Below are 27,376 nucleotides of genomic sequence, written 5' to 3'. Positions count from 1 at the left end.
TGCAAATCACATCAATGTTATACATCACATTAACAAATTGAAGAATAAGGCCAATGCCGCAGCTCACTAGGCTAATCCTCCATGTGTGGTGCCTGCACCCCAGGTTCTAGTCCCGGTTGCTCCTCTTGCAGTCCAGCTCTCTGCTGTGGCCCGGGAAGGCAGTGGAGGATGGCCCAGGTGCTTGGGCCCTGTACCCACATGGGAGACCAGGAGGAAGCACCTGGCTCCTAGTTTCAGATTGGCGCAGCACACCAGCTACAGTGGGCATTTGGGGGGTGAACCAACGGAAAGGAAGACCTTTCTCTTTGTCTAACTCTGCCTGTCAAAAAAAATTGAAGAATAAAAACCATATGATTATCTCAACAGATGCAGAGAAAGCATTTGATAAAATACAACACACATTCATGATGAAAACTCTAAGCAAATTCGGTCTAGAAGGAAATTTCATCAACATAATCAAGGCAATTTATGACAAACCCATGGCCAGCATCCTGTTGAATTGAGAAACGTTGGAAGCATTCCCACTGAGATCTGGAACCAGATAAGGATGCCTACTCTTACTATTGCTAATTAATACAATCATGGAAGTTTTAGCCAGAGCCATTAGGCATGAAAAGGAAACCAAAGGGATACAAAATGGGAAGGAAGAAGTGAACCTATTCCTATTTAGAGATGCCATGATTCTATATATAGGGGATCAAAAAGACTCCACATCAGGAAACTATTGGAACTCATAGAAGAATTTGGTAAAGTAGCAGGATATAAAATTAACATATAAAAATCATCAGCTTTATATACACAGAGAATGCCATGGCTGAGAAAAAACTTCTAATATCAATTCCATTTATAATAGCCAAAAAAAAAAACCTCTTGTTTTTCCTGAGATCCATCCTCAATTGACCTTTATACACATTATGATTAACTCTGTTAAGAGTTCAACAAATACTATGAAGAAAAAAAATGAAACAACAACAACAAAAAAACTGTTCCTCCACAGTCAAGACAAGGGCAGCTCACATCATCCCTTCTCAAAGTGTCAAATTCACTTCTACAACTTTCGTTTTAGGTGCTTTATTAGTTATCACAGATCAGGAAGAGAACATACAGTATTTGTCCCTTTGGGACTGGCTTATGTCACTAAGTATGCTGTTTTCCAAATTCATCCATTTTGTTGAAAAGGACTTGATTTCATTTTTTTTTACTGCTGTGTAATATTCCATAGTGTATATATGCCATAATTTCTTAATCCAGTTTTCAGTTGATGGGCATTTAGGTTGATTCCATGTCTTAGCTATTGTGAATTGAGCTACAATAAACATGGGGGTGCAGATAATTCAATTACTTACTGATTTCATTTCCCTTGGGTAAATTTCCACGAATGGGATGTCTGGGTCATGTGGTAGGTCTATATTGAGATTTCTGAGGTATCTCCATACAGCCGTCCATTGTGGCTTTAGCAGTTTACATTCCCACCAACGGTAGATTATGGTACCTTTTCCCCCACATCCCACAAGCATTGTGGTTCGTTGGTTTCTGTATGAGAGCCATTGCAACTGGGGTAAGGTAAAACCTCATTGTGGTTTTGATTTGCATTTCCCTGACAGCTAGTGATCCTGAACATTTTTACATGTGCCTGTTGACCATTTGGATTTCCTCTTTTGGAAAATATCTAAGTCCTTTGCCCATCTCTTAACTGGATTGTTTTGTTGTTGTGGAGTATCTTGATCTCAGTATATTCTGGTTATTAATCCTTTATCAGTTGCATAGTTGCAAATAATTTCTCCCATTTTGTCAGTTGCCTCTTCAGTTTCCTGTTTTTTAGTAGTACAGAAACATCTCAATTTGATGTAATCCCATTACTTAATTTAGGCTTTGTCTGCTTGTGTCTCTGGGGTATTTTTCCAAGAAGTCTTTGCTTGTGTCAATTGTCGCTCCCACTCTTCATGGAGGAACGACACTAAACCCTGCCTAGGCTTCATATCCGAGTCACGGCACCATTATGTCGCTCCCCCTCTTTGCAGAGGAATGACACAGGACCCTGCGCTGTTCTTTTGTCTGCTCGGCCCTCCCTGGGTTTGCTGCTGGTTCTTCCCAGGTTGGCTACCGACCCTTCCACCTCTGTGGAAGGGCGGTTCCCCCTAGCCACTTTCCCCACTTCCGCGGGGGAGCAGCACACCGCCGGCCGGCTCTCTCGGGGGCTGCTCAGGTGTTCCTTCAGATAGATGTTCCTCTTAGATGTTCCTGGTGCATGTTGTCTCTCTCCTCCTTTATAGTCCTCTTCCACCAATCCCAACTCTGCTGCCCACACGCCGAGTACGCTGCTCTCCTCCAATCAGGAGCAGGTCCTGCTGTTTATTGGTTGAACTGGAGGCAGCTGTGTAGAAGCTGTTTCCTCCTCTCCCAGCGCCATATTGTGGGAGAGCAGATGCATAGAATAAGTCTTAATTCCAGTAACAGTATAGTCCGAGTTGCTCCCCACAATTCCCCCTTTCTTTTTATTTTTGGCGTTGATACGCGCCTGTCTTCGGTGCCCCGTGGCACACACTCTGCTCTACTTGCTAGAGTTGCCCACAGGTGCTTACAAGCCCTACCAATCAGGCAAACCAAATCCGGGTCCTCTCTTTGCCATGTTGTGAGGAGGTTTTTAGGCGCTGATGCGTGCCTGTGTTCGGTGCCCTGCAGCGCATGCTCTGCTCTGCTAGAACTGCCTGCAGGTGCTTACAAGTCCTACCAATCAGGCAAACCGAATCCAAGCCTTCTCATTGCCGTATTGTGGGGAGACTTATTGATGTTGATTCGTGCCTGTCTTCGGTGACCTGCAGCCGCCCACAGGTGCTTATCGTCTTACTAATCAGGCAGACCGAATCCAAGCTCTCTCATTGCCGTATTGTGGGGAGGCCTTATTTTTCTCTATTTCTCTACCTCCGGGCATTCCTATCTCTCCTATTTTACTTCTATCTGCCAGCATTCCTATTTCTCTCATTTTACTTCTAAAACTTCTGTTTCTCTTATCCCCGCGGCTTCCCGGCGCCCGCCCTGAGGCTGCTTCTCGGCGCCTCGCCCCGCGGCGGCTTCCCTGCTCTGCGCGGCTTCCCGGCTTCGCGTGCTCCGCGGTCTCCGCGCCCTTTGCGCCCGCACCACGGCCTCGTGCCAGCCCCGCACTTCCTACTCGCGCCCCGTGTGCTCTCCCCGTTCGTGCCCCGTGTGCTCTCCCTACACACGGCGGCTTCCACGAATCACACAGCCTAGCTCACGTTTCCGCTTCTTGGTTTTCAGTCTAAGTTCCCCGGGCTAACCTGGCGAAATGCAACCTAGCTCACGTCTCCGCTTCGGTTTGGCTTCCCGTCTTTTGCTCCCCGGGCTAATCTGACGGATTCCAACCTGGCTTATATTTCCGCCTCTGGTTTTAGCTTTTCGCCTTTTGCTCCCCGGGCTGACTTGACGAATCCCAACATAGCTTACGTCTCCGCCTCAGCCTGCCCCCGCGGCTTCATTTTCCCTAACATTTTTCTCTACCCGGTATGTTTCCTAACTTTTTTTCCAACAATATTCCCCTCTCATTTCTCCTAGCTTCTCCCCACAGTCCGTATCCGAGTCTAAGTTTCTTCTAGCTTTCACTTTCGCTTTCGACCTTAGAGATTTCTCCCAGCTTCACTTTCGCTTTCAATCCTAACGTCCAATCCTAACTTCTTTCCCACAGTCCGTATCCCAGTCTATGCCTAGGCTTTTGATAGCTTCTTCTGGCACCTTTTCCATCCGGCTTTTCCCTAGGCTCTTTACTAGTCTCTCTCTCCGGTATTTTCCCACTTTTTCCCGTTTCTTCCCTCCTAAGTTTCCTATCCAAGTCACGGCACCATTATGTCGCTCCCCCTCTTCACGGAGGAACGACACAGGACCCTGCGCTGTTCTTTTGTCTGCTCGGCCCTCCCCGGTTTGCTGCTGGTTCTTCCCGGGTTGGCTACTGACCCTTCCACCTCTATGGAAGGGCGGTTCCCCCTGCCACTTTCCCCACTTCCGCGGGGGAGCGGCACACCGCCGGCCGGCTCTCTCGGGGGCTGCACGGGTGTTCCTTCAGATAGATGTTCCTGGTGCATGTTGTCTCTCTCCTCCTTTATAGTCCTCTTCCACCAATCCCAACTCTGCTACCCACACGCCGAGTACGCTGCTCTCCTCCAATCAGGAGCAGGTCCTGCTGTTTATTGGTTGAACTGGAGGCAGCTGTGTAGAAGCTGTTTACTCCTCTCCCAGCGCCATATTGTGGGGAGCAGATGCATAGAATAAGTCTTAATTCCAGTAACAGTCTAGTCCGAGTTGCTCCCCACAGTCAATGTCTTGCAATTTTTCCCAAATGGTCTCTAATAATCTGATGGTGTCAGGTCATAGATTTAGATCTTTAATCTATTTTGAGTGGATTTTTGTGTAAGATGTAAGGTAAGGGTTGTGCTTCATACTTTTATATGTGGAAATCCAGTTGCCCCTCTTGTTTCTTTAATCTACTTCTGTTTTCTGTGTAGTATTTTGAAATTTACTGGAAATGATGTTCAGTTTAGTTTCAATATTTGGCCAAGGTTTGTGATTTGCCTTTACCTTCTAATAGCCCCATCAAATAGATGGTTACTTTAACACTGTTCTGACATGCCAGTAATGAATAATATTAATATTTGTAGATGCTCTGTTACCACCCTGTGTAATAAATGTGACAACACTAGTCATGCCAATAAAGGCATAACATTCAATTTATTTTAAATATTAGGCTATTCACCATCCTCTATTAATAAAGTATTTTATATGCTACTTGAAGTGAAAATAACTCTTTACTTGCTCCACAGCTTGAAATTCCCTTAGGCTGAGCTATAAATATCTGTTTATTATTGCAAAGTAAAAATTTTCAAGTAATTATTTTTTAAAGTCTTAATTGTATGCAAAACAGTAACAAAAACTGTGGCAGGTGTTTAGCCTAATGGCTGAGAAACAGGTTAAGATGCCCAAGTCCCACACTGGAGCGCCTAGGTTGGACTTCTGACTATAGTTCCTGACTCTAGCTTCCTGCTAATGCACATCCTGGGAAGCAGCAGTGATGACAAGTAACTGGACTCCTGCCACCTGGGAGAGTTCTGGCTTAGGATTCTGGCTCCTGGCTTCTCTCCCCCTTACCCTAAAAACTGTGAACTCTGGGGGCATGAAAGCAGCAGATGGGAGCATTCACACACTCTTTTGCTCTCAAAGTATTCCATAACTTTTTATACTTTATCTTAGCCAAAAGGCCAAGAAGTGATACTTAGCTTTTTAAAAAAAGTTAAGAACTTATAGTTCAATAAGTAGATGAACAAATTTGTAGTATGAAAATTAAGAGATTGTAATAGCTAAAAATAAGGTATAATTAAGTCTTTTAATCAAGAAATATTAATAAAAATCTACCTAATACAAAGGAAAATATCTAAGGCTATATTGCAATTCAGATCTCTCTAGAATTACTTAGCATATTGGCATTTGCAACATTAAATATTTAAGGGGCTGGCATTGTGGTGCAGCATGATTAAGCTGCTACCTCAGACTCAAGAATCCCATATAAACAGGGAGTCAAGTCCTGGATCCTCCACTTCTGATCCAGCACCCTGCTAACAGACCTGGGAAAGCAGTGGAAGATGGCCTAAGTACTTGGGCCACTGCCACCCATGTAGAAGACCCAGATGGAGTACCTGGTTCCTGGTTTCAACCTAGCCTACCCCTGGCCACACTGCATTTGGGTAGTGAATCAGAAGATGGAGAATTTCTCTAACTCTGCCTTCAAATCTTCTCTGCCTTCAAATCTTCTCAAAAACAATTAAGAACAAAATTTAATTTTATTATAAATCTTGAGTCCTTCACGAGGAAGTGTTATTTGGGAAAATTTCCATAACAGAATTTTCAGAAATAATTTGTCATGTCAGATTTTCTGAAAAATCTGATATAATTTATAAAATTATCTAGTATAAGTCATCTTAACTTCAGACACACAGACATAAACAAGGGTGAAGTGGGGGGAAAAGAAAAATTAGATATATCAAATATTTATTTTCTCACCTATCAAATCTCAGCCTTATAAATTAAAAAGAATACTTATTTGAGAATAATTTTTGAGGTACGGATCTATAGAGGTTAAAAAACTTGTTAGAATCATCGATAATAAATTACCAATAATATTGTGTACAACAACTATGTATACATAAATAGCCAAAAGTTCTTTTAAAGTTTGACAACATGCAATTTAATAATGAAATCCATCACTGCTTTTTTTCGCTTGTGAAGATTTCCAGTTACAAACAGTAAAGTGAAGCAGATAGAAGATATATTACAGAATGGAAAATTAGGGAATGTCATACAATTATCACTGATAAAGAAACAAATGTGATTGATGTAGGAATCACAAGCACCTGATATTTTGTTTAGTGTGTTAAAAAAATAATAGCACAGTAGTTGCTAGGACAGATTTATTGGTCATAGGAGAAAAACTGGCAACCACTCTTTTTACTATCTGAGACAAAACTATATGATATATAAGATACTTTATAACTGTCTTGTTATACAATAATAAACTGTTCAAACAAGGTGTAAAAACAGAAGTCTTTAAATGGTGAAAAAAAAGAGTAAAGAATCAAAGCCTTCGAACACAATGCTGCAAAGAAGGACATCAATACAGCAGATATTACGAACAATCACTGGTTACTTGGAAGGCAGAGTTTGCTAGATACTGCTGATTTTTCAGGAAAGCAAACCTGTTGCAACAGTTTAGCATTCTCTGCAAGTTTTCTGCTATAAAAATACTCTTATTATGCCTCTCCAAGAAGCAACTAAAATTGGTATGCACATGATGAAACCTGAGATGTAGATGGAAACTCAAGAAATGTTTTGTTGTCTTGAAAGCCAGTTACATTGCTATTTGTCAAATTCCAAGAGCAATGATTTATCTTCTGTAAACAGTACAAGCAGCATGTTTTGTAAGATTGTTTCTATAAAATTGTAGTTTGTCATAGACCATACACTATTGTTTAGTATTCCAAAAGTGTGAGACAGTTGACTACAGGAGGGATTTATCACTTGATAGTACTGAGGAACTACTGTCTCTGTACAAAATTTGATTCCTAAAATTTTGAATTACTACTGCTATACTAATAGCCATATTTCACAGTTAAAATCTCAACTATAAACTCTAAGTTCATTATAGAATGGTGATGATGATCCAGTTTAGAGTCTGGAAGAAGCGTCAGAGGGAAGAAGGGAATATCATTATGTTCTTAGATTTGTATCTACAAATCATATTGAAACTATTATAATTAATGAAAATAGAAATGAAAAAAGTTGGCTATATATTAAGTAAGCTTCAGGATTCAGTCAAAATATATATTTGATGACATTCTAGTATTAATGCTTTTATTATCTACATCCTTCATTTTAAATTCATTTTAAATGTAGCAATTCCTCTTGGTAGGAATTTCCTGTTTGCTCACTACTATGTACATTCAGATATTATAAGACAATACATATTCACCAGATGAATTAACAAATTAATATATATGAATATCTGTATGTAAGAATGATTAAGACTTGTCTTTTGAGTATAATATATAAAAACAGGAATGTCAGAGGTTTTAGAGACACACAACATTTTTCAAATTTATGTAGGTTTTCCTATGAATAATTTTGTTAAATACTTACTATCTACTAAGGACTATGAAAGTTACCAAAACACAATAAGAAAATAAAGAATTTCATTTCTCAGGAATCACAATACTGTAAAACCTTTCAAAATAGGTAAGAAACTTCAGAAAATGAAAATAATGTAATTGTAGTAAGGCTACTTTTAATATCTGAGATATTAAGATGAAATAAAACAAGTATTCAAATGTTAGACTGTGGAATTAAAGTGTATATTAGAACTGTAATGTTTATTAGGTTGAGATAAACCAAAAGCTCAGAAATACTAAACCATGGATACTACAGAATATATCTCAGGAAGTGAAATAACAGTGATTGGGAAACTATAATAGATGTATTCATGTCAATTTTATTGGGACTAATCCTATAATTGGTTTACTTAATTCACTTATTTAATAGGTATTTACTTAAAAAGTCTAATTGTGTGAGCTACTGTTCTACATACTTGGATGCAGCAGTGAAAATTTTTGCCCATTTCTCCCCATTATGCTTTCATTTTAGTGGCAGAGTATCTAGAAAATTTTCAACAGAGTTAAAATATATAGAACATTAGATGGAGATACAGACCTTGGAGAAAAACAAAGGAGAGAAAGAAGATAAGTATCAGGTTTCAATTTGAAACAGATGGACATGAAAGGTCTCACCGAGAAAGTGACATATGAGCAAAGACCTACAGGAGGAAACCTTACCTGCTGATATCCAAGAAAGCATTCAAAGAAGAAACTGTTAAAGGCAGAGGACTTGAAGGAGAGTGTGCCGGGTGTGTTCACTGACAGCAAGGACACCAGTATGGCTGGAGCAGAGCAAATGAGGAAACAAAGAGGACAGGAATTCAGAGAGGCAATGGGGGCTGATCTTAAAGGAGCTTGTGCGTTATAAAGATGTTGGTACTCTGGATGGGATGATTAGTCACGGGAATAGTCCCAAGAGAGAAGAGACTGGCTTGTGATTCAATCAGAACATTTAAGACTGATGGGTTGAGAACCAACCAGAATGGGGACAGAGATGGAACCAGGGTTAGTTAGGTGGCAGCTACCTTCCAGTTTATTTCACTCAAGGTAACAGAAGTGATGGTGCTGAGAGGTGACTCTGAATGTATGTGATTTTCTGTCAGACTGGATACAGAGGGTGAAGGGAAAGGAATCAAAAATTACTCCAAGAATTCGGAATCTAAAGGAAGGATGGACTTGTCATTTACTTTTTTTTACTTTTTTTTTTTTTAAATAGGAATGACTGTGGATAGGGGATGTCTTTTGCAAATTTTGTAAATATATTTAGTTTGAGATGTTTCTTAAACATCCAAGTGGAAGTACTGAGTATGCTCTGGGATACTTTTGAAGAGTTACAGGAGATAACTAGGCTGGAGTTATAAATCTTGGAAGCAAGGTTTAGATGAAATCCAAAGACTGAGTTCACTAAGGGCAGAAGCATAGAGACATCAGGTGACTACACTCTACAGAATCCAACTTTAGAGGTGAAGGAGAAGAAAAGCCAACAAAATAGATCAGAAGACAACAGGCACACACTAACCTAGGAGCCAACTTACAAAATATTTCCATGAAGAGAGTGACCATCTTAAAAATACTGCTGGTAAGTCATAGATGGGCAAAACCCCTAGGATGCTATCACCAAAAAGATACTTTATTGTGCCTTCTCTTAAATTACAATACAGTTTTCATTAACTATTCTTGGGTTTGTGGCTTTATTTTTCCTATTTTTAAAATGGCCATAATAATACCCATGTGTTGGGTCCCATAAATGTCATTTGGTGGAGACATTTAAAATATTTCAATGTATGTTTGAAATGATACATTGGAATAAAAAGGTGACCTGAAGTTAATTTAAGCAGCCAGTACATTTCACACCTTGAGCAGTGAGAAGAGCTATTTAGATGAACCTAGGAGTGATGGCAGAGACTTCTAGATGTAGGAATCCAGTTTGACTCTTATGAGAATAGCCAGGACTAGTTAAAAGACAGTAAGAACTAAGAGCTCAAGGATTTTTTTCCCCAGTGAAGACTTAGCCTTCTAGAGGGCAATATAAAAAAATGCATTTAAAAAGCTAAAGCAGAAATCTGTGTGGCTAAGGTAAAGAGTGTCCAGGTGGACATGCTAGAAAATGTATGCCAGATTATTAATATAGAGCAAAAGACAGGAAGCATCAGCTAAGGATAAAAATCTCAGAAAATCCTAAGACTGAGGGAAGTGTACTTCGCAGCATTATGAGGTGGGAGTGATTTGAAGGAAGTCAATATAGCATTAACATCTGGAAGTAGAAGGTATACTTTGGTAGTCTAATGCATAGTATTCAATTTAGGCCTAATTGAAATTTAATGCAGGCCTCTATAGGAATATTAATTAGAGGATGGGGAAAGCAGCGCTGAGTGGTTGTAGGTTGTACTATTTCTGCTATTTGTTCAAATAACAATGTACTTCCTCTATTGCTATGACTGTTGCTTATAAAGTTGTCTTTCTTGATAAACTCTAAGGATAGTTCATATATCTTGGTGAATGGTACTTATTAGCCCTAGTGATTCTTGTTGTTAATATTATATTACATAGCGCTCCCCAGCCTTCAAAGTAACTCAAAGTTGATATAAACAAGACTGCCATAAGAAAGAAGGATGGCAGGATTTGGTAGTATATCATTGTAGCAGACACTGGCTTGATTTAGGTCAAAAAGTTGGATGAAGTTCAAGGTAAGTCAGTATAAATATGAAAACTAAAGACTTGAAATCTGAGCTTAAGTTCACCCTTTAAAAATGATGTTAAAGTGCAGGAATTTGGCCTAGTGGGTAAGATGCCAGCTGGGGCACCTGCTACCATGTTGAAGTTTGGCTTTTTTTTTATGATTCCAGTTTCCTGCCAATATTCACTCTGGGAGGCAGCAGGTGATGGCTCAAGTAGTTGAGTCCCTGCCACTCACACTGAAGACTTTGAGTTCCTTGATCCTATTTTCATGTTATAGGCATTTGGGAAGTGAACTAGTGGATATGAGTTCTGTCTGGCTCTCTCTACCTCTCAAGTGTTTTTTCACATAAGCACTGAACCTTGCCATTAAAACATGGCATGCCAAGATTGGTTAGCAAGGAAGTTTAATGGGGAAATATTCAAGAGTCCATTAAATGTGTCTAGACTAGCAGGTCTGTTTTTAGCAGACCAAAGTCTAACTGGGGATGGGCAATGAAGATCTGTCTATATAACTTGGCTTATAGACAGAAAGAACTCATGAGCTGGATTTGAACAAAACTTGCAACTGTAATATTAAAGTATTCACATACAAGAAACTGAGAATACTATGATCGAAAAGAAACAAGGGAAACACTGACAATGTAAAACTGGGTAGGGAAGATGCCATAATTCTGAATTATCATGACAGGAGAATTGGAATAGATTGCTCTAAGAGGTTTGGTGCAAGCCAAGGGAAAAACTGTGGAAATTAGGATCCAAAGAAACTTGCAGAAGACATTATTTCTGAAGAAAAGGCAGAAAAATTTGAAGCCAGGAAAATAATTATCAGTTCTCAATAGGAAATAAACTATCTAGTACACTTAATTGTTAATTCCTTTGTTCATTCATTCATTAAACAGTAAGCTAAGTATTGGAAATGCAGTAAAAAAATTTTTTTTAAAGTATGAAGAATCTTATAGGGACCACAAAGTCTGCAAGACTATTTAGCTGAGATTCCTTGAATATGTAGGGGTTCTCTGGCTCTCTAAATTACCTGAATTCAGGGAATAGTCTTAAAGCTTACGCCACCCAAGAGAGTAAAAGTCTCCTTATAGCCACCAAAATGATATTTCTAAAACATAATCTGACTTCCTTCCTTAAAATCCTGCAATTACCTTTTACCCTTTGGGCAAAAGCTAACTCCTTAATAAAGTATCATGCCATGGCTCTTCCTACCTTCCAGTATATCTCTGAATACCCCTCTATCTATACTTTTTCAGTTACTTGAAATCATAACACTTACTCTTGAATCTGTAATCCCTTCTGTCGTACATTCTTTCCTCTCTTTAGTTAATTTCTACTAAATTCTCAGCTTAAACATCATTTCCCTCACATTCTATACGTGAAGTACTTCTGTTTTGCTCCCATTGTACTGCATTCCATCCATCACTAACTGTTTTATTTACTGTTACATCTTTCCTGATAATGCAAAAGGATAGCTCCTAGAGCAAAAGATGTATTTCGTTTACATTCAGCAATCTCACAGTTTTTGGCACCAGAAACACATGTTAATCATATTTATAGAATTTTAATTGCTAAAATAAATGAGTACAAAAAATATAAGATATGAGACAGAAACATAATCACCATGTATCCAATACTTCACAAGATCCTAGTATTAAGTAATTAGTGGTTTACAATATTTTTGACTGAATAAATAAATAAATAAATGAATAAATGAAGGCCACCCTTGACCCTGCCTAGTCAACCTTGTATATTTATATAAAACACCTGTAATGAATTGGCACTCTTTCATCATAGCCTTGTGTCCCAAAATACAAATTGCAGGGATCTAAAATTACTGCTGGATCTGGATTTAGGCTACTATGTACTTGTTTGGCTACAGTCTGATGATTATCCTTTTCATAACAAATCAAAGTTGACATTTCCCACAGACACTTGAAAACAGTACTTCCAATTCTGCCTGCCTACCAGGTTACCATCCCTTTTTTCTTAAGGTAGGTAGCTACATTGTATCTTTAACCATTACAAGTGGCTCTGGAAATGTTATCTGTGAAATAACAGAAGGCATAACTGAAAACAAGGGCCCTACCAGGCCCTTGAAGGGATGCAAACCTAAGCATTTAAGGTTCCTCAAGGAAGTACCCATCTTTGTAAATTTATAGCACAAAACAAAACAAAAAAACAGCTCCTGCCAGTAATCCCCTAAGAAACTCTCAAGTGGTAGAAAAAAGAAATATGACCTATTCCATATTTGAAAGGATGGAAGGTAAACTGTAATCAAGTCAAAGTTATTTAGAAGGTTAGTAAGGTATTTAATTGTTACAATTATGGCTAAAAGGCTGTGAAGCTTTAAATAAATTACAGCAGAAAGGTGCTCAGATTAGATGCCCAGTATTCAATGTGCTAAGTATGAATAAGCATTTACCAAAATTGTAATAATTCATGTAAAGCTGATTTAAAGGATATTAAATTCAGTATCAATAATACACATATTTATCATTTTAACTACACAGCACAATTATTGTGTGTTTACACACAGTATAGTATTGGCTATCATTTGTAGCACATTTTAAAAAATTCCCTGCCTGAAATGTGCTGGAAAAACTGGATGTATATGTAGAAGAAAAAATTAGATGCAAGTCAAGATGGATCAAAGACTTTAATTTAAGACTAAGATTTTGACGTTGCCAGAAGAAAATGTAGAAGTAACACTCCAAAACATAGGTATAGGGAATGACTTCTTGGATAAGACCACCAGAGCACAGGCAACAAAATCAAAACTAAACAAATGAGATTACATCAAACTTAGAAGCTTCTGAACAGTAAAGGAAACAATCAACAGAGTGAAGAGGCACCCGACAAATTGGGATTGTGATGGAACCTAGCCAAATACAGGAAGAGAAGGGCCTTTTCTGGTATGAAATGCAACCCAATCTACCTGTTTATAACTGCTCCAATATCTGCCTGTGAGCACAGAGTGATGGTGCTAGCCACTGCTAGACAGCATACAGCTCAGTATGCATGGGGAAGAAATAGGTGTATTAAGGGAAACTAGTTAAACATTATCAGCAATTATGTACCCATGTGCAATCTTTTATCTGTAGCTGCCATGTAACAGAATATCCAAACAAATGTATGTATTTAGCTATATAAGGGAGACAAAGGAGGTAAAAATATATATGTAAGAAAATCCCTTTGTTCAGGGCTCAGTCCTTTTGGATATGAATCCAACTGAGCTTTCCACCAGAATAATAAAGATTTTCTCCTGTTAAAGCCTCGGCATCTATATTTCTGCTCAAACATCCTGCTACAGGATAAAATATTTGCAAGCTACCTGACAAAGAATTAATATCCAGAATATATCAGCAACTTAAACTTAACAACAAAAAACAACCAATCAAGAACTGGGCAAAGGACCTCAACAAACAGCTCTCAAAAGACGAAAGACAAATGGCCAGCAAATACATGAAAAAATGCTCTACACCACTAGCCTCCACGGCAAAGCAATTCAAAACCACAATGCGATATCACCTCACCCCTATCAGAATGGTTATTACCCAAAAAACAGAGTGACAAATGCTGGCAAAGATATGTAGAAAGGGAAACACTTAGACACTGTTAGTGGGAATGTAAATTAGTGCAGCCTTTAATTTACTATGGACAACAGTATAGAGATTTCTTAAAACACTAGGAATAAACTTTCTGTATGATCCAGCAATCCCACTACTGGGTATAAACCCAAAAGATTTGAACACATTGTATCATAGAGATACTTGTACCACCATGTTTATAGCAGCACTATTCACAAGAGCCAAACTCTGAAATCAACAAAGGTGTCCATCATCAGATGAATGGATAAAGAAAATGTGTTTTGGATTAATACTCCTATGAACAAAATAAGAAGTTCTCCATTTACATCAAAATGGATACAACCGTAGGCCATGATGTTCAGTGAAATAAGCAGAACACAGAAAAATACCACATGCTCTCCCTTCTATGTGGTAACCAAAATTAGAAAAAGAAGAAATGCTTGTGTGTATCAGTATTCCTGCAAATACAGTTTATGTAAAACTTTTACAGTTTTGTCAAACCAGTGGATAAGAATGACATACTACTATAGCTTTAATGATCTGTTATTTCTTTAAAATTTACTGTACATGGGTTAAATGGTCATTTTTCCATTCAATTATTATTTATAGCCACTGACTATATTCCCACTAGAGTATTTTTGTTTTTTAATTGTAAAAACAAAAGCATTAAGCCATTTTACTGTAATATAGATTTAAAATACATATAAAATGTTATCTCAAAAAGTAAAAAAAAGATAAAGGGAGAAGGAGGGGTGGAGGAAGGGACTATCATATACAGAACTGTATCTATAAGCTATATTGAATTTGTAAAGGCTAATTAACATTTTTTAAAAATTTAAAAAAGATGCATTCCTGTTAAATTTATAGTCAGTATTTTAAAGCAAACTACAACTGAAATGTAATAAAAGAATTCATTATCAAAACCATGAATAAAATAAATAAGTAAAAAAAAGATCCTTGCCTTCATGTAAAACAAACAAAACTGAAAAACAAATCAAGTGGAGGATTATCCTAGTCATGTAATTAACACACACAAAGGACCAGTGTATTGCTGCCCGTTTATAAGATCACTGATGGACTTGTCCTTCTTTCATGCGTCTTCATCCTTCCTTCCCTCATTTTTTCAGCATGTATTGACTGATTATGTGCAGGCTTATCCACAGCAGATAGGTAGATGAGTAACTCAGAATTCTTGCCTACTTCTCTATCTGCTCATTTTCACCTCATTGTGAGTTTTAGTACTTTTATCTCCAATAATTCTGTAACCCTGAAGACTGGTAATAATAGAAGCCAAACCAACATCCACCTAGGTCCTGATGTCTTCAAAGAAGTCCCGTTTGTAGGTTGGCACACAGGATAACCAAAGATGAAAGGACAGAAGAACAAGGACAGATCCCCTGGGGGAAGTCTCTAAAGAGAGTAGATGGGATCAAGTACACAGGACTGGGGATGGTGAAGGTCGACTGCTTTTATATTAGAACAAAGATAATGAGAGTGGTTTCAGACAAATTTGGAGATGGAATAGAAGGGCAGGGATTTTCAAGTGCTCATATTTCACAGCTGGAATTTTCTCTGTGAAGTATAAAGGTGTTCTGCCAAGGGAAAAGGAAGTCAGTGACAGAATGGATCTTTCAGGAAAATAGTGAAGGTTGGAAACAACACTGCAGAATAAAGGAACAGTGCCCAGGTCTCATCCAAATAGTAGAAATTTTATATCTGAAGTGTCACTACCAGAGCCCAGCAGCCTGTGTATAGACTGAGACTAATCCAAGTTCAAAGGTTTTTCAGATAGGATGAAGTATACAGAAAAGTGAGTTGGGATACTGAAGATGCTGGCAAAAGAATGGTTAATTTATATGCAATGGATTCTAGTGTGAATTAGCCAGGATGAGGAGAGTGTCAGAAGGATGGAACACCCAGAAAAACAAGACCTGAGGTCTAAAAGAATAGATGAGAGTGAAATGTGGGTGGTCTTAAAAAAAATAGAGATGGGAGCCGGCACTGTGGTGCAGTGGGTTAAAGCTCTGGCCTGGAGCACCGGCATCCCATATGGGCACTGGTTCGAGTCCTGGCTGCTCCTCTTCTGATCCAGCTCTCTGCTATGACCTGGGATAGTAGTAGAATGGCCCAAGTCTTTGGGCCCCTGCACCCGCGTGGGAGACTGGAAGCTCCTGGCTCCTGGCTTTGGATTGGCTCAGCTCTGGCCATTGCAGCCATCTAGGAAATGAACCAGTGGATGGAAGACCTCTCTGTCTCTACCTCTCTCTGTAACTCTTTCAAATAAGTCAATAAATCTTAAGAAAAAAGAGAAAGTAGAGACAGGCATCTTGGCACAGTGATTAAGGTACCATTTGGAACACCGAAAATCCCAAGGACCTTGGTTGAAGTCTTGGCTACATTCTCCATTCTACCTTTGGGATAATGTGCACCCAGGGAGGCAGCAGTGATAGCTTAACTAATTTGGTTGCTACCACCACCCAACCAGATTGAGTTCCTGTTTCCTGGCTTCAGTCTGGTCCAGTCCTGAATGTTATAGGCATATAGGAAGTAAATCAGTGGATAGATCGCTATCTACCTATCCACCTATCTAACACTCTGCTTTTCAGACAAATAAGTATTTTTTAATGCACACTTAATGGATTCAAAGACACAGCAATAATGAGTGATGGCAAAATTAAAGATATGGATATTTATGATTTACTTTTAAAAATGTGGTAGAATGTGCAGGGAGGGGGCCAAGATGGCATACAGCAGCAGGACAATCCAAGTGTAATTGGGAAAAATGGATAGTTAGTGAGCAGAGGAGATACAAGCGGTGGTGAAATCTCAAGAAGTTCACAAGAGTGGCCCAGGAGTCTACCAGAGACTGCTTAGGCCCACAATGAGGGAACAAAGAGGAGAGAGAAGTGGAGAAAGTGCAGCAAAGGAGTGGAGGAGGGGTTAGAGGAGATGGGTGCCATCCCCACCCCCCTCCAGGTGAACAAAGTGAAAGGTTGCAAGTTCATGGAGCTGCAGATAGTGGTAGGCAGGGAAGCTGGGAGAACTGTGTTTGAAGCTCCAAGCAAGAAGGAGAAATTGTAGGGGAACTTTGGAGAGGATGGGCATACCATAGTCCATCTGCTATCTCCTGCCTCCCAACAACTGGATGTTCAGCTAGGGGAGAAGCCATACTGATTGTTTACGAGTGAAAGCAGGGGACTGCCGCATTTGCTGCACACGTACTCATAATTGCGGGGGCCACCTCACAACACACCCCACTCAGGAACAAGAATCACAATCAGAGTGATTTCCTCCCTACTATGCAAGCTGTACAACAAGGAGTGCTAAAAAGCAAAAACCCAAGCTCGTGTCACACACAAGTGAGAAGCAAGCCTGGCCCCAATAGGCAGGGCTTAGTGTACCAAAGCCCTGGTACCCACCTCCATCATGATCTAGAAGTAAACAGAGCTCCAGGAGGTGCTGCTGCATGGATCCACTTGCAATGCACAGACACATAGCAGCTCATAGCAGAGGGAAATCAATTTAAAAATAAAATCAACCAGAAACCAACAAAAAATGCCAAAGAACAAAGGAAAAACTCTGAGTAAGAATAAGGAAGACTATGAACTCACCAAAGGAGCAATACAAATCTTCAATAATGGAAGCTGAAGAAGAGATTAAGGATATGCCAAAAATGACAATCAGACAACTAATAGATTACTTGGAAGCAAATACACAATCTAAGTGAAAGCACTGCCAAGCAATTGAGATTTTAAAGAGAAGCCGGAATGAAATATTAGAAATGAAGAATTCAATAGACCACATAAAAAACGCAGTGGAAAGTCTTAGCAATAGAATAGATGAGACAGAAAAAAGACTATCAGAACTAGAAGACAAGCTTCCAGAAATAATACAGTCAGACCAAGTACAAGAAGAAGAAATTAGGAAATTAAAAATCATGGTTGGAGATTGATAAGATCCTATCAAATAACCCAACATATGGACCCTAGGAATTCTGAGAGGTATGGAAAGAGATAAGATTAGAAGGCATTCTTAATGAAATTAGAGAACTTCCACAATCTAGAAAAATAAAGAGATCCAAGTAATAGAAATACACAGAACTCCCAATAGACATGACCAGAAAAGAACTTCACCAAGACACATTGTGGCAAAACCCACATCAGTGAGACACAGATCTTAAAATGTACATGAGAGAAATGACAAATCACATTCTAGGAAACCCTATTAGACTCAACCTGGACTTCTCATTTCAACCCTACAAGGCAAGGAGGCAATCGCCAGATATATTCCAAGTCCAAAGAGAAAAAAAATGTTTCCAGGATACTATATGCTGCAAAACTCTCATTTATGAATGAAGGAGAAATAAGGATATTCCACAAGAAGAAATTGAAAGGATTTGTAACTACTTGCCCAGCCCTACAGAAGATGCTCAAGGATGTGCTACGCACAGAAACAGGAACATCACTACAAAGGATGATGAATGCAGCAGAAGTACAAATGAAATCCAAAATACATAACAGGACTATTTAAGGAAATATGGAAGGGCAAAGACAGTATTTAACAACAGTTACACTGAATGTAAATGGTCTCAACTCCCAAGTTAAAAGACACAGACTGGATGAATGGATTAAAAAAGAAAACCTATCTATTTGCTGCCTACAAGAAACACATCTTACCAACAAAAACACATGCAGACTAAAAGGGAAAGGATGGAAAAAGATAATCCATGAAACCAGAACCAAAAAAGACCTGGTGTGGCCATCCTAATTTCACAATAGACTTTAACATAAAACTATTAAAAGAGACAAAGAATGATGCCATATCCTGATTAAAGGATCAAATCAACAGAAAGATGTGACTATAATAAATGTATATGCACCTAATTACAGGGAATATGGCTATTTAAAAGAATTGCTAAGGGATTTAAGGTGAATATAGACTCAAATACAATAGTAACAGGGAGCATCAATACCTCACTCTCAGCAATGGACAGATCAACCAGACAGAAAATCAACAAGGAAACAACAGAGTTAAATAAAACCATACACTAAATGGACCTAGCAGATATCTACAGAACCTTCTACCCTACAGCCACAGAGAACACATTTTTTTTCTTTCAGTGCATGGGACTTTCTCTAGGATTGATCATATACTAGGCCATAAAGTGAGTCTCAGCAAATTAAAAAAAAAAAATTGATCATACCATGCATATTCTAGACCACAATGCAATGAAGCTGGAAATCAACAAATCAAGAATCTCTACTTCATCTGCAAACACAGGCAGAATGAGGAACATGTTTCTGAATTAACAGTGGGTCATAGAAAATCAAAATCAAAATCAAAAATTTCTGGAAACAAATGAAGACAATACAACATACCAAAATTTGTGAGATACAGCTAAAGCAGTGGTAAGAGGAAAGTTTATAGAAATTTGTGCCTAAATCAAGAAACCGAAAAGGCACCAAATAAATGAACTATATATGCATCTCAAGGATCTAGAAAAACAGCAAACCAAACTCAAAATTAGTAGAAGAAACAAAATAATTAAAATAAGAGAACAAAAGTGAAACATAAAAATACCAAAGATCAAAATGAAGAGATTTTTTTGAAAAAATAAACAAAACTGAAATACCACTGAACCAACTAACAAAAAAAAAAAAAAAAAGGAGAAAGAAGACCCAGATCAATGAAATTAGATATGAAAAAGGCAATGTAACAAGATAACACAGAAATAAAAAGAATCATCAGAAACCACTACAAAGAGTTGTATGCCAACAAACTGGGAAACCTAGAAAATGGATAGATTCCTAGACACATACAACCTACCTAAATTGAGCCATGAAGACACAGAAAACCTAAACAGACCCATAACCAAGAAAGAAATTAAATCAGTAATAAAGACCCTCCCAACAAAGAAAAGCCCAGGACCAGATGGCTTCACTGTTGAATTCTACCAGACATTTAAAGAAGAACTAACTTCAATTTTTTTCAAGTTACTAAGCTGATCTTCTGTATATTAAGATAATCGAAAATGAATCTTGATGTGAATGGAAGGGGAGAGGGAGTGGGAAAGGGGAGGGTTGCAGGTGGGAGGGACGGAATGGGGGGGAAGCCATTGTAATCCATAAGTCGTACTTTGGAAATTTATATTCATTAAATAAAAGCTAAAAAAAAAAATCTGAAAGGGCGGGAATCGTCCCAAACTCCTTCTATGAAGTCAGCATCACCTTAATCACTAACCCTTAAGAAAGATACAGAGAAAGAGAACTAAATTTCCCTGATAAACAGATGCAAAAATCCTCAACAAAATTCTAGCCAATTAAATCCAAAAAATAGAAAGATCATTCACTTGGACGAAGTGAGATTTATCCATGGTTTGCAAGGATAGTTCAAAATTCGCAAATCAATGTGACACATTATATTAACGAACTGAAGAACAAAAATCATATGATTATCTCAATAGATGCAGAGAAAACATTTGACAAAATACAATATCTTTCATGATGAAACCTCTAAGCAAGCTGTGTTTAAAAGGAACATTCCTCAACACAATCAAGGCAATTTATGACAAACCCACAGCCAGGATTTTGTTTAATAGGAAAAGATGTAAGCATTCCCACTGAGATCTGATGCCAGAACAGGGATGCCCACTCTCACGATTGCTATTCAATTTAGTCCTGAAAGTTTTAGCCAGAGCCATTAAGCAAGAAAAAGAAATCTGAGAGATACAAAATGGGAAGGAGGAAGTCAAACTATTACTATTTGAACATGGCATGATTCTATATAGAGAGAATCCACCACTAAGAGACTATTGAGTTTGGTAAAGTGGCAGGATATAAAACTGACACACAAAAATCAATAGCCTTTGTATACACAGAAAATTCCATGGCTAATAAAGCACTTTTAAGATCAATCCAATTCACAATGGCTACAAAAACAATCAAACACCTTGGAATAAATTTAACCAAGGACGTTAAAGATCACTATGATGAGAATTACAAGACATAAAGAAAGAATTAGAAGAATATAACAAAGAATGGAAAAATCTCCCATGTTCATGTATTGGAAGAATCAAGATCATCCAAATGTCCATTTTTCTGAAAGCTATTTACAGATTCAATGTGATACTAAACAAAATACCAGAGACATTCTTCTCAGATCTAGAAAAAATGATGCTGAAATTCATATGGAGGCACAGGAGGCCTTGAATAGCTAAAGCAATCTTATACAACAAAAACAAAGCCAGAGGCATCGCAATACCAGATTTCAGGACCTACTACAGGGCAGTTATAATCAAAACAGCATGGTACTGGTATAGAAACTGATGGATAGACCAATGGAACAGAATAGGGACACCAGAAATCAATCCAAAATACAACCAACTTATATTTGCCCAAGGAGCTAAAACCAATCCCTGGAGCAATGACAGTCTCTTCAACTAATGGTGCTGGGAAAACTAGATTTCCACATGCAGAAGTATGAAGCAAGACCACTACCTTACACCTTACATAAAAATCTACTCAACATGGATTAAAGACCTAAATCTACTACCCAACACCATCAAATTATTAGAGATCATTGGGGAAACCCTGCAAGACATTGGCAGAGGCAAAGAACTCCTGGAAAAGACCCAAGAGGCACAGGCAGTCAGAGCCTAAATTAACAAATGGGATTACTTCAAACTGGGAAGCTTCTGTACAGCCAAGGAAACAGTCAGGAAAGTTAAAATGCAACCCATAAAATGGGAGAAATTATTTGCAAACTACACAATAGAGGATTAATAACCAGAATCTACAAAGAGATCAAGAAACTCCACAGTAACAAAACAAACAAGCCAGTTAAGAGAAGGGCAAAGGACTTTAACAGGCATTTTTCTTTTTTTCCCCATGGACTATTACATTTATTTATTTTTTAAATTTTTATTTAGTAAATATAAATTTCCAAAGTACAGCTTATGGATTACAATGGCTTCCCCCCCCATAATGTCCCTCCCACTTGCACCCCTCCCATCTCCCGCTCCCTCTCCCATTCCATTCACATCAAGATTCATTTTCAATTATCTCTATACACAGAAGATCAATTTAGTATGTATTAAGTAAAAATTCCATCAGTTTTCACCCACACAGAACATAAAGTGTAAAATACTGTTTCAGTACTAGTTATAGCATTACTTCACATTGGACAACACATTAAGGACAGAGATCCTACATGAGGAGTAAGTACACAGTGACTCCTGTTGTAGACTAAACAATTTGACACTCTTGTTTATGGCCTCAGTAATTACCCTAGGCTCTTGTCATGAGCTGCCAAGGCTATGGAAGCTCCCTGAGTTCACCGACTCTGATAATATTTAGACAAGGCCATGGTCAAAGTGGAAGTTCTCTCCTCCCTTCAGAGAAAGGCCTTCTTTGATGGCCCATTCTTTCTACTGGGATCTCACTCACAGAGATCTTTCATTTAGGTGTGTGTGTGTTTGTTTGTTTGTTTTTTGCCAGAATGTCTTGGCTTTCCGTGTCTAAAATACTCTCATGGGCTCTTCAGCCAGATCTGAATGCCTTAAGGTCTGATTCTGAGGCCAGAGTGCTTTAACAGGCATTTTTCAAAAGAGGAAATCCAAATGGCCAACAGACACATGAAAAAATGTTCAGGATCACTAGCAATCAGGGAAATGCACATCAAAACCACAATGAGGTTTTACCTCACCCAAGTTAGAATGGCTCACATACAGAAATCTACCAACAACAGATGCTGATGAGTATGTGGGGAAAAAGGGACACTAATCCACTGTTGGTGGGAATGAAAAACAGGTAAAGCCACTATGGGAGACATATGTAGATACCTCAAAAATATGAATATAAACCTGCCATATACCCTAGCCATCCCACTCTTGTAATTTACTCAAGGGGAAAGAAATCAGCATGTGAAAGATCTATCTGCACCTCCTTGTTTATTACAGCTCAGTTCACAATAGCTAAGACCTGGAATCAACCTAAATGCCTACCAACTGAAGACTGGATAAAGAAATTATGGGATATTGATACTATGGAATACCACATAGCTGTAAAAATAAATGAAATCTGGTCATTTGCAACAAAATGGAGGATTCTGGAAAACATCATACTGAATGAAATAAGCTCCCAGTCCCAAAGGGATAAATACTATATGTTCTCCCTGATATGTGAGAACTAATAGTGCACCTAAAACAAAAGCTGTAGAAGTGAAATTGACACTTTGAAAAACAATGACTTCCACAGCCCTCATCTTGACTGTCGAGGAACAGTTTTTTCATTTTCTTCTTTTCTCTTTATCATACTATATGTTGAACTCTTAGCATAGAGTTAATCATATGTATATAAAGTCAATTGAAAATAGATCTCAGTAAAAAATAAGAGGTGGAATAAAAGAGGAAGGAACAAGTTTGTAAATTGAAAGCTGTATAGTTCTGTATACAGTCCTACGGTCTTACTCTTAAGGGTACAGTTTAAAAACTTGTCATGGTACTCAAAATTCCATTAAAATTTCTAGTAAAAATGACAATTTAATTGTTAAAGTGATCATATTAAGTGTTAAAGTGAAGATATAGATAGGATTAAATGTTAAAGAGATCATATAAATAGCATCAAGTGCCTGGTAATAATAATAATAGAATTAAAAAGGAGGGAATGTCCAACATGGAAAGCAGACTCATAGAATTACAACTGCTTTGAAGAACACTCTGACCTCAGAATCAGCCCTTAAGGCATTTGGATGTGGCTAAAAAGCCCATGAGAGCATTTCAGGCAAGGAAAGCCAAGACACTGTTGTATAAAATATCCTAATGAAGGATCTCTGTGAATAAGACCCCAGTGGAAAGAAGGGGCCATCAAAGAAGAATGTACTTTTCTCTGAAGGGAGAAGAGATTTTCCACCTTGCTTACGGCCTTGTCTAAATACTGATGGAGTTAGAGGTCACAAAAGGCTTCCATAGCTTTGTCAGCTTATGGCAAGAGCCTTGGGTGATCACTGACTTCATAAAAGAGTGTTAATTGTTAAATTAGGACCTCTGTCCTTAAGGAGTTGTAAGATGAGAATTAACTGCAAAACTTGTTCTCAAACAGTACTTTATACATTGTGTGTGTGTGTGTGTGTGTGTGGGCTCAAACAGTTGAAATCTTCACTTAGTACAGAGTTGGTCTTCTGTATAAAGTTAATTAAAAATGAATTGATGAATGGGATGGGAGAGAGTAGAAGGTGGGATGGGTATGGGGGTGGGAGGGTGTGTATATGGGGAAGAACCACTATATTCGTAAAGTTTACCTATGAAATTTGCATTCATTAAATAAAAGCTTTAAAAAATGTGGATAAAGACTGCTGTATCAAGAAGTAAACAAATCAAGTTATTCATAGGACAGAAGTTAATGTGGTAAAGAAGAGTGTTTTTGAAGCAGATACACCAAGTAAAGAAGAAGGTAGTAAGAGAGCAGAAAAACTACAAAGGAAAAAAGTACCTTACACGCACCAACCATCCTATACCATGTTATTCCTAAAAGTGCATTCTAGTTCCATCTATAAAGTTTTTAATTCTATTTGATTTCCCTGCAATTATCTGACTGGTTTACACTAAATTTACTAGATCACTTTGGAAAAAAAAAAAAAAAAAAAAGCAGTTTCCAAAAGGGGGTACTTGCTAAACCAAACTACTCATTGTCATAAATTGGTTTCAGTTGCCACTTGTGTGATCTACCTATTAAAACTGCATATTTTTCTCTAAATTCTTGAAAATGGTAAAAAGCCACAGTAAGTAGAAAGAACACACTTTTCCCCCCAAAGTTTAGTATATAAAAATCACAGATGACACAATAGGGAATAATGATTATTTAAATATATAATATTATCATTCTTACTAGTCACTACTATATATGTTATTTCAATATGAACAACTATACAGTCACACAATACAATTACTAAATTATTTAGTCTTACCTGTATTGCAAGGGTACGAGCGACAAGCCCTCTAAGGTATTGTAAGGGATCCTCGGGGCCTTCCCACTTACTCTGCCATGTGAGGGGACACTGTAATAAAAAGGGTGAAGTTAAGTATATTGTATATCATATAAAAAAGACTTTATGTAACGTTAGTGTTTGGGAAAATTTTTTGCTGTAATAAAAAAATCAGTATTCTGAATTCATTTCATTAAGCTATGTTTGTTTTTATTTGATCTTATTAAAACTGGTAAACAGATAAAACAAATTATTCATCCTTAAAAGTAAAAATTCTTAACAAATGAACTTAAACTGGCTTTCTTAAAATACTATGTAGCACATAATGAAATCCAATTTTGTCAAATTCATTTTTTAAATGATAAAGATTTTACAGAAAAAATTTCTTGGTCTCCACAAAATTCCTTTAAATCCTAAATAGAGCAGTAGAATGGAAACTTTCTACTGGTAGATTGAGATATATGGTATAAAGAGAAGAAATGTAAATATTCTAAAAATAAATAAAACTAAGGAAACTATAATTTTTTTTCTTTTCCTAACATCTGAATTTCTGTCAGCTAGCATTCTCCATTAATAACTTATATCTTTAATTCACAAGTAATATATAAATTCATGTTTATTATAATTGTTAGGAAAATGTCACAGTTTTATCTATGGTGCTATCTACACCAGGACACCATCCTAGGCTCTAGCCCCCACTGCCATTGCTGGAAGCCAGGTGGCCACATGGCCCAACCACTGGTGTCAGCTCAACCCTCATCCTAATGGGGTTCAGTGCTCCTGCTTCCCTGCCCGATCCCCGGTGAAGTTTTAAAAGACTCTGTTCCTGAACAAGTGGCGCTCTCCCTCTCTGCTCTTCTCCTCTCTTGCTCTCCTCTCCTCTTCTTACTCTTTTTCCTTCTTCGCCCCTTCCCTCCAGTCTGTCGGGTTTCCCCCAATAAACTTCCCTTACTCCGATGTCTGGTGTGATTTGTGGTGTGCTTATATTGGTGCTGAAACCCTGGACCTTACAATAATATTATGCCTTATTTTATGAGGATTTACATGTTTTTTGTAAATAACATGAAAACTTAGTATCTTATTTATCTGAAGTTATAAGGAGAGAATATCAATTTCATCCTCTGAAACATTATTGGGTTACATAGTTGTGAAAAGAGTCTGGGCTAGAATATATCAATAATACATGGGAAACTGGAATTAGAATTGAATTTACAGTAGAAAAGAACTGTAGAAAGCATGTAATCCATTTACCTGAGAGGAGTAGTAAGATCTCAGAATTGTGATTTAACTCAAACAGGGCTGGTGATTTTAAAACATAACCCTCAAACCCTTTGATTCTTTACCTCTTCAAACCAGAGATCTGGGTTCCTTTCTTTGAATATGGGCCTGACTGATGACTTGGCAAGTGGCATACAGCGGAGGTGATAATGTGCCACTTTCCAGGAACAGTCTTTAATAAATTGGCTGGCTCTATGTCCTTTTTACACTCTCAATCTTAAAATCCAGGCACCATGCTCAGAAGTCCCACTGTCTTTGTCTCAGCTTTCAGCCAGCACCATTTGTCAGCGAAATGAGTGAGTGATACGGCAGAGACAAGCTTTCTCTACCAAGCCTTACCCAAATTTCAGATTCTAAGCTAAATTTAAATGACTGCTTCAAAATAATGATACTGTTTTTAAGCCAGTGAGTTTTGGTGAGGCTTGTTCTGTACCAAGATATAACTGAAAGAGATTTTGGTACCTAGATGTGAGGTGCTGACTTAACAAAAGCCAAAGCATATGGCATTGGACTGAAGCTGGAAGTATCTTTAGGAGAGTGTAAGTGAAAACTAACAGGACTCCTAAGATAATACTAGTGGAACCATGAGAGGCTTTCAGGACTTAAGAGGAGCTAAAAAAAAAAAAAAAAAAATCTCAGAAAAAAGTACTCTAAGGACTTTTAAGGGTATTCTTGTAGATACTTCTCTGTTAATCAACAGGGACTCAATGGAGTGAATCTCAGCTTCATAGCAAACAGCCTTAAGAAAATTGTTCTAGTATAAACTCTAACAACTTGGGATTAAATGGTAGGAAAAAGGGTAATGAACAGAAAACACTGGACACCAGGATTTCTATGGGCAGAACAAAAAAAGACTGAGAAAACCACTGAGCAGCGAATATGAGCTACATTTTATTGAAATGAATGGATAATTCAGAGGTCAGAATGAAGAACTCAGAGGTTTAAGACAACAATCACAGATAATCTTGGGAATAACACAGTACCCCATACAACAAGCGGAAACAGGAGCTTGATTAGATTTCACTATTGCTGAGGATGTGGTAGTCCCCCTTCACTAACCACTCTCTGTTGAATAAAAATGTCTGTTGCTAAAACCCTATGCCTGTCTTAGCAGTTAATACTGCGTTTGTAGGGGAGAGA

At 38.0% G+C, this 27,376-nt stretch overlaps 1 protein-coding gene across 6 annotated transcripts in view; it reads right to left on the bottom strand.

Moving 5' to 3' along the window:
• DYNC2H1 (dynein cytoplasmic 2 heavy chain 1) overlaps positions 1 to 27,376 on the bottom strand; it is a 365,259-nt gene that overhangs the window by 29,090 nt on the left and 308,793 nt on the right. For all 6 annotated transcript variants that reach the window (XR_016219689.1, XM_051820199.3, XM_002708539.6 and 3 more), the window contains one exon: positions 24,941 to 25,030. Coding sequence is in view for 5 of the 6 variants with exons in the window: in XM_051820199.3 (XP_051676159.3) it covers positions 24,941 to 25,030 (90 nt within the window). In the remaining variant the exon portion in view is untranslated. The remainder of the gene's footprint in view (positions 1 to 24,940; positions 25,031 to 27,376) is intronic.

Source organism: Oryctolagus cuniculus, chromosome 1, assembly GCF_051225735.1.
Source record: "Oryctolagus cuniculus isolate XC-2025 breed Fujian yellow rabbit chromosome 1, ASM5122573v1, whole genome shotgun sequence".
NCBI lineage: Eukaryota > Metazoa > Chordata > Mammalia > Lagomorpha > Leporidae > Oryctolagus > Oryctolagus cuniculus.
Note: the sequence above shows the minus strand (reverse complement) of the source record. Positions and strands in the feature narration are given on the sequence as shown.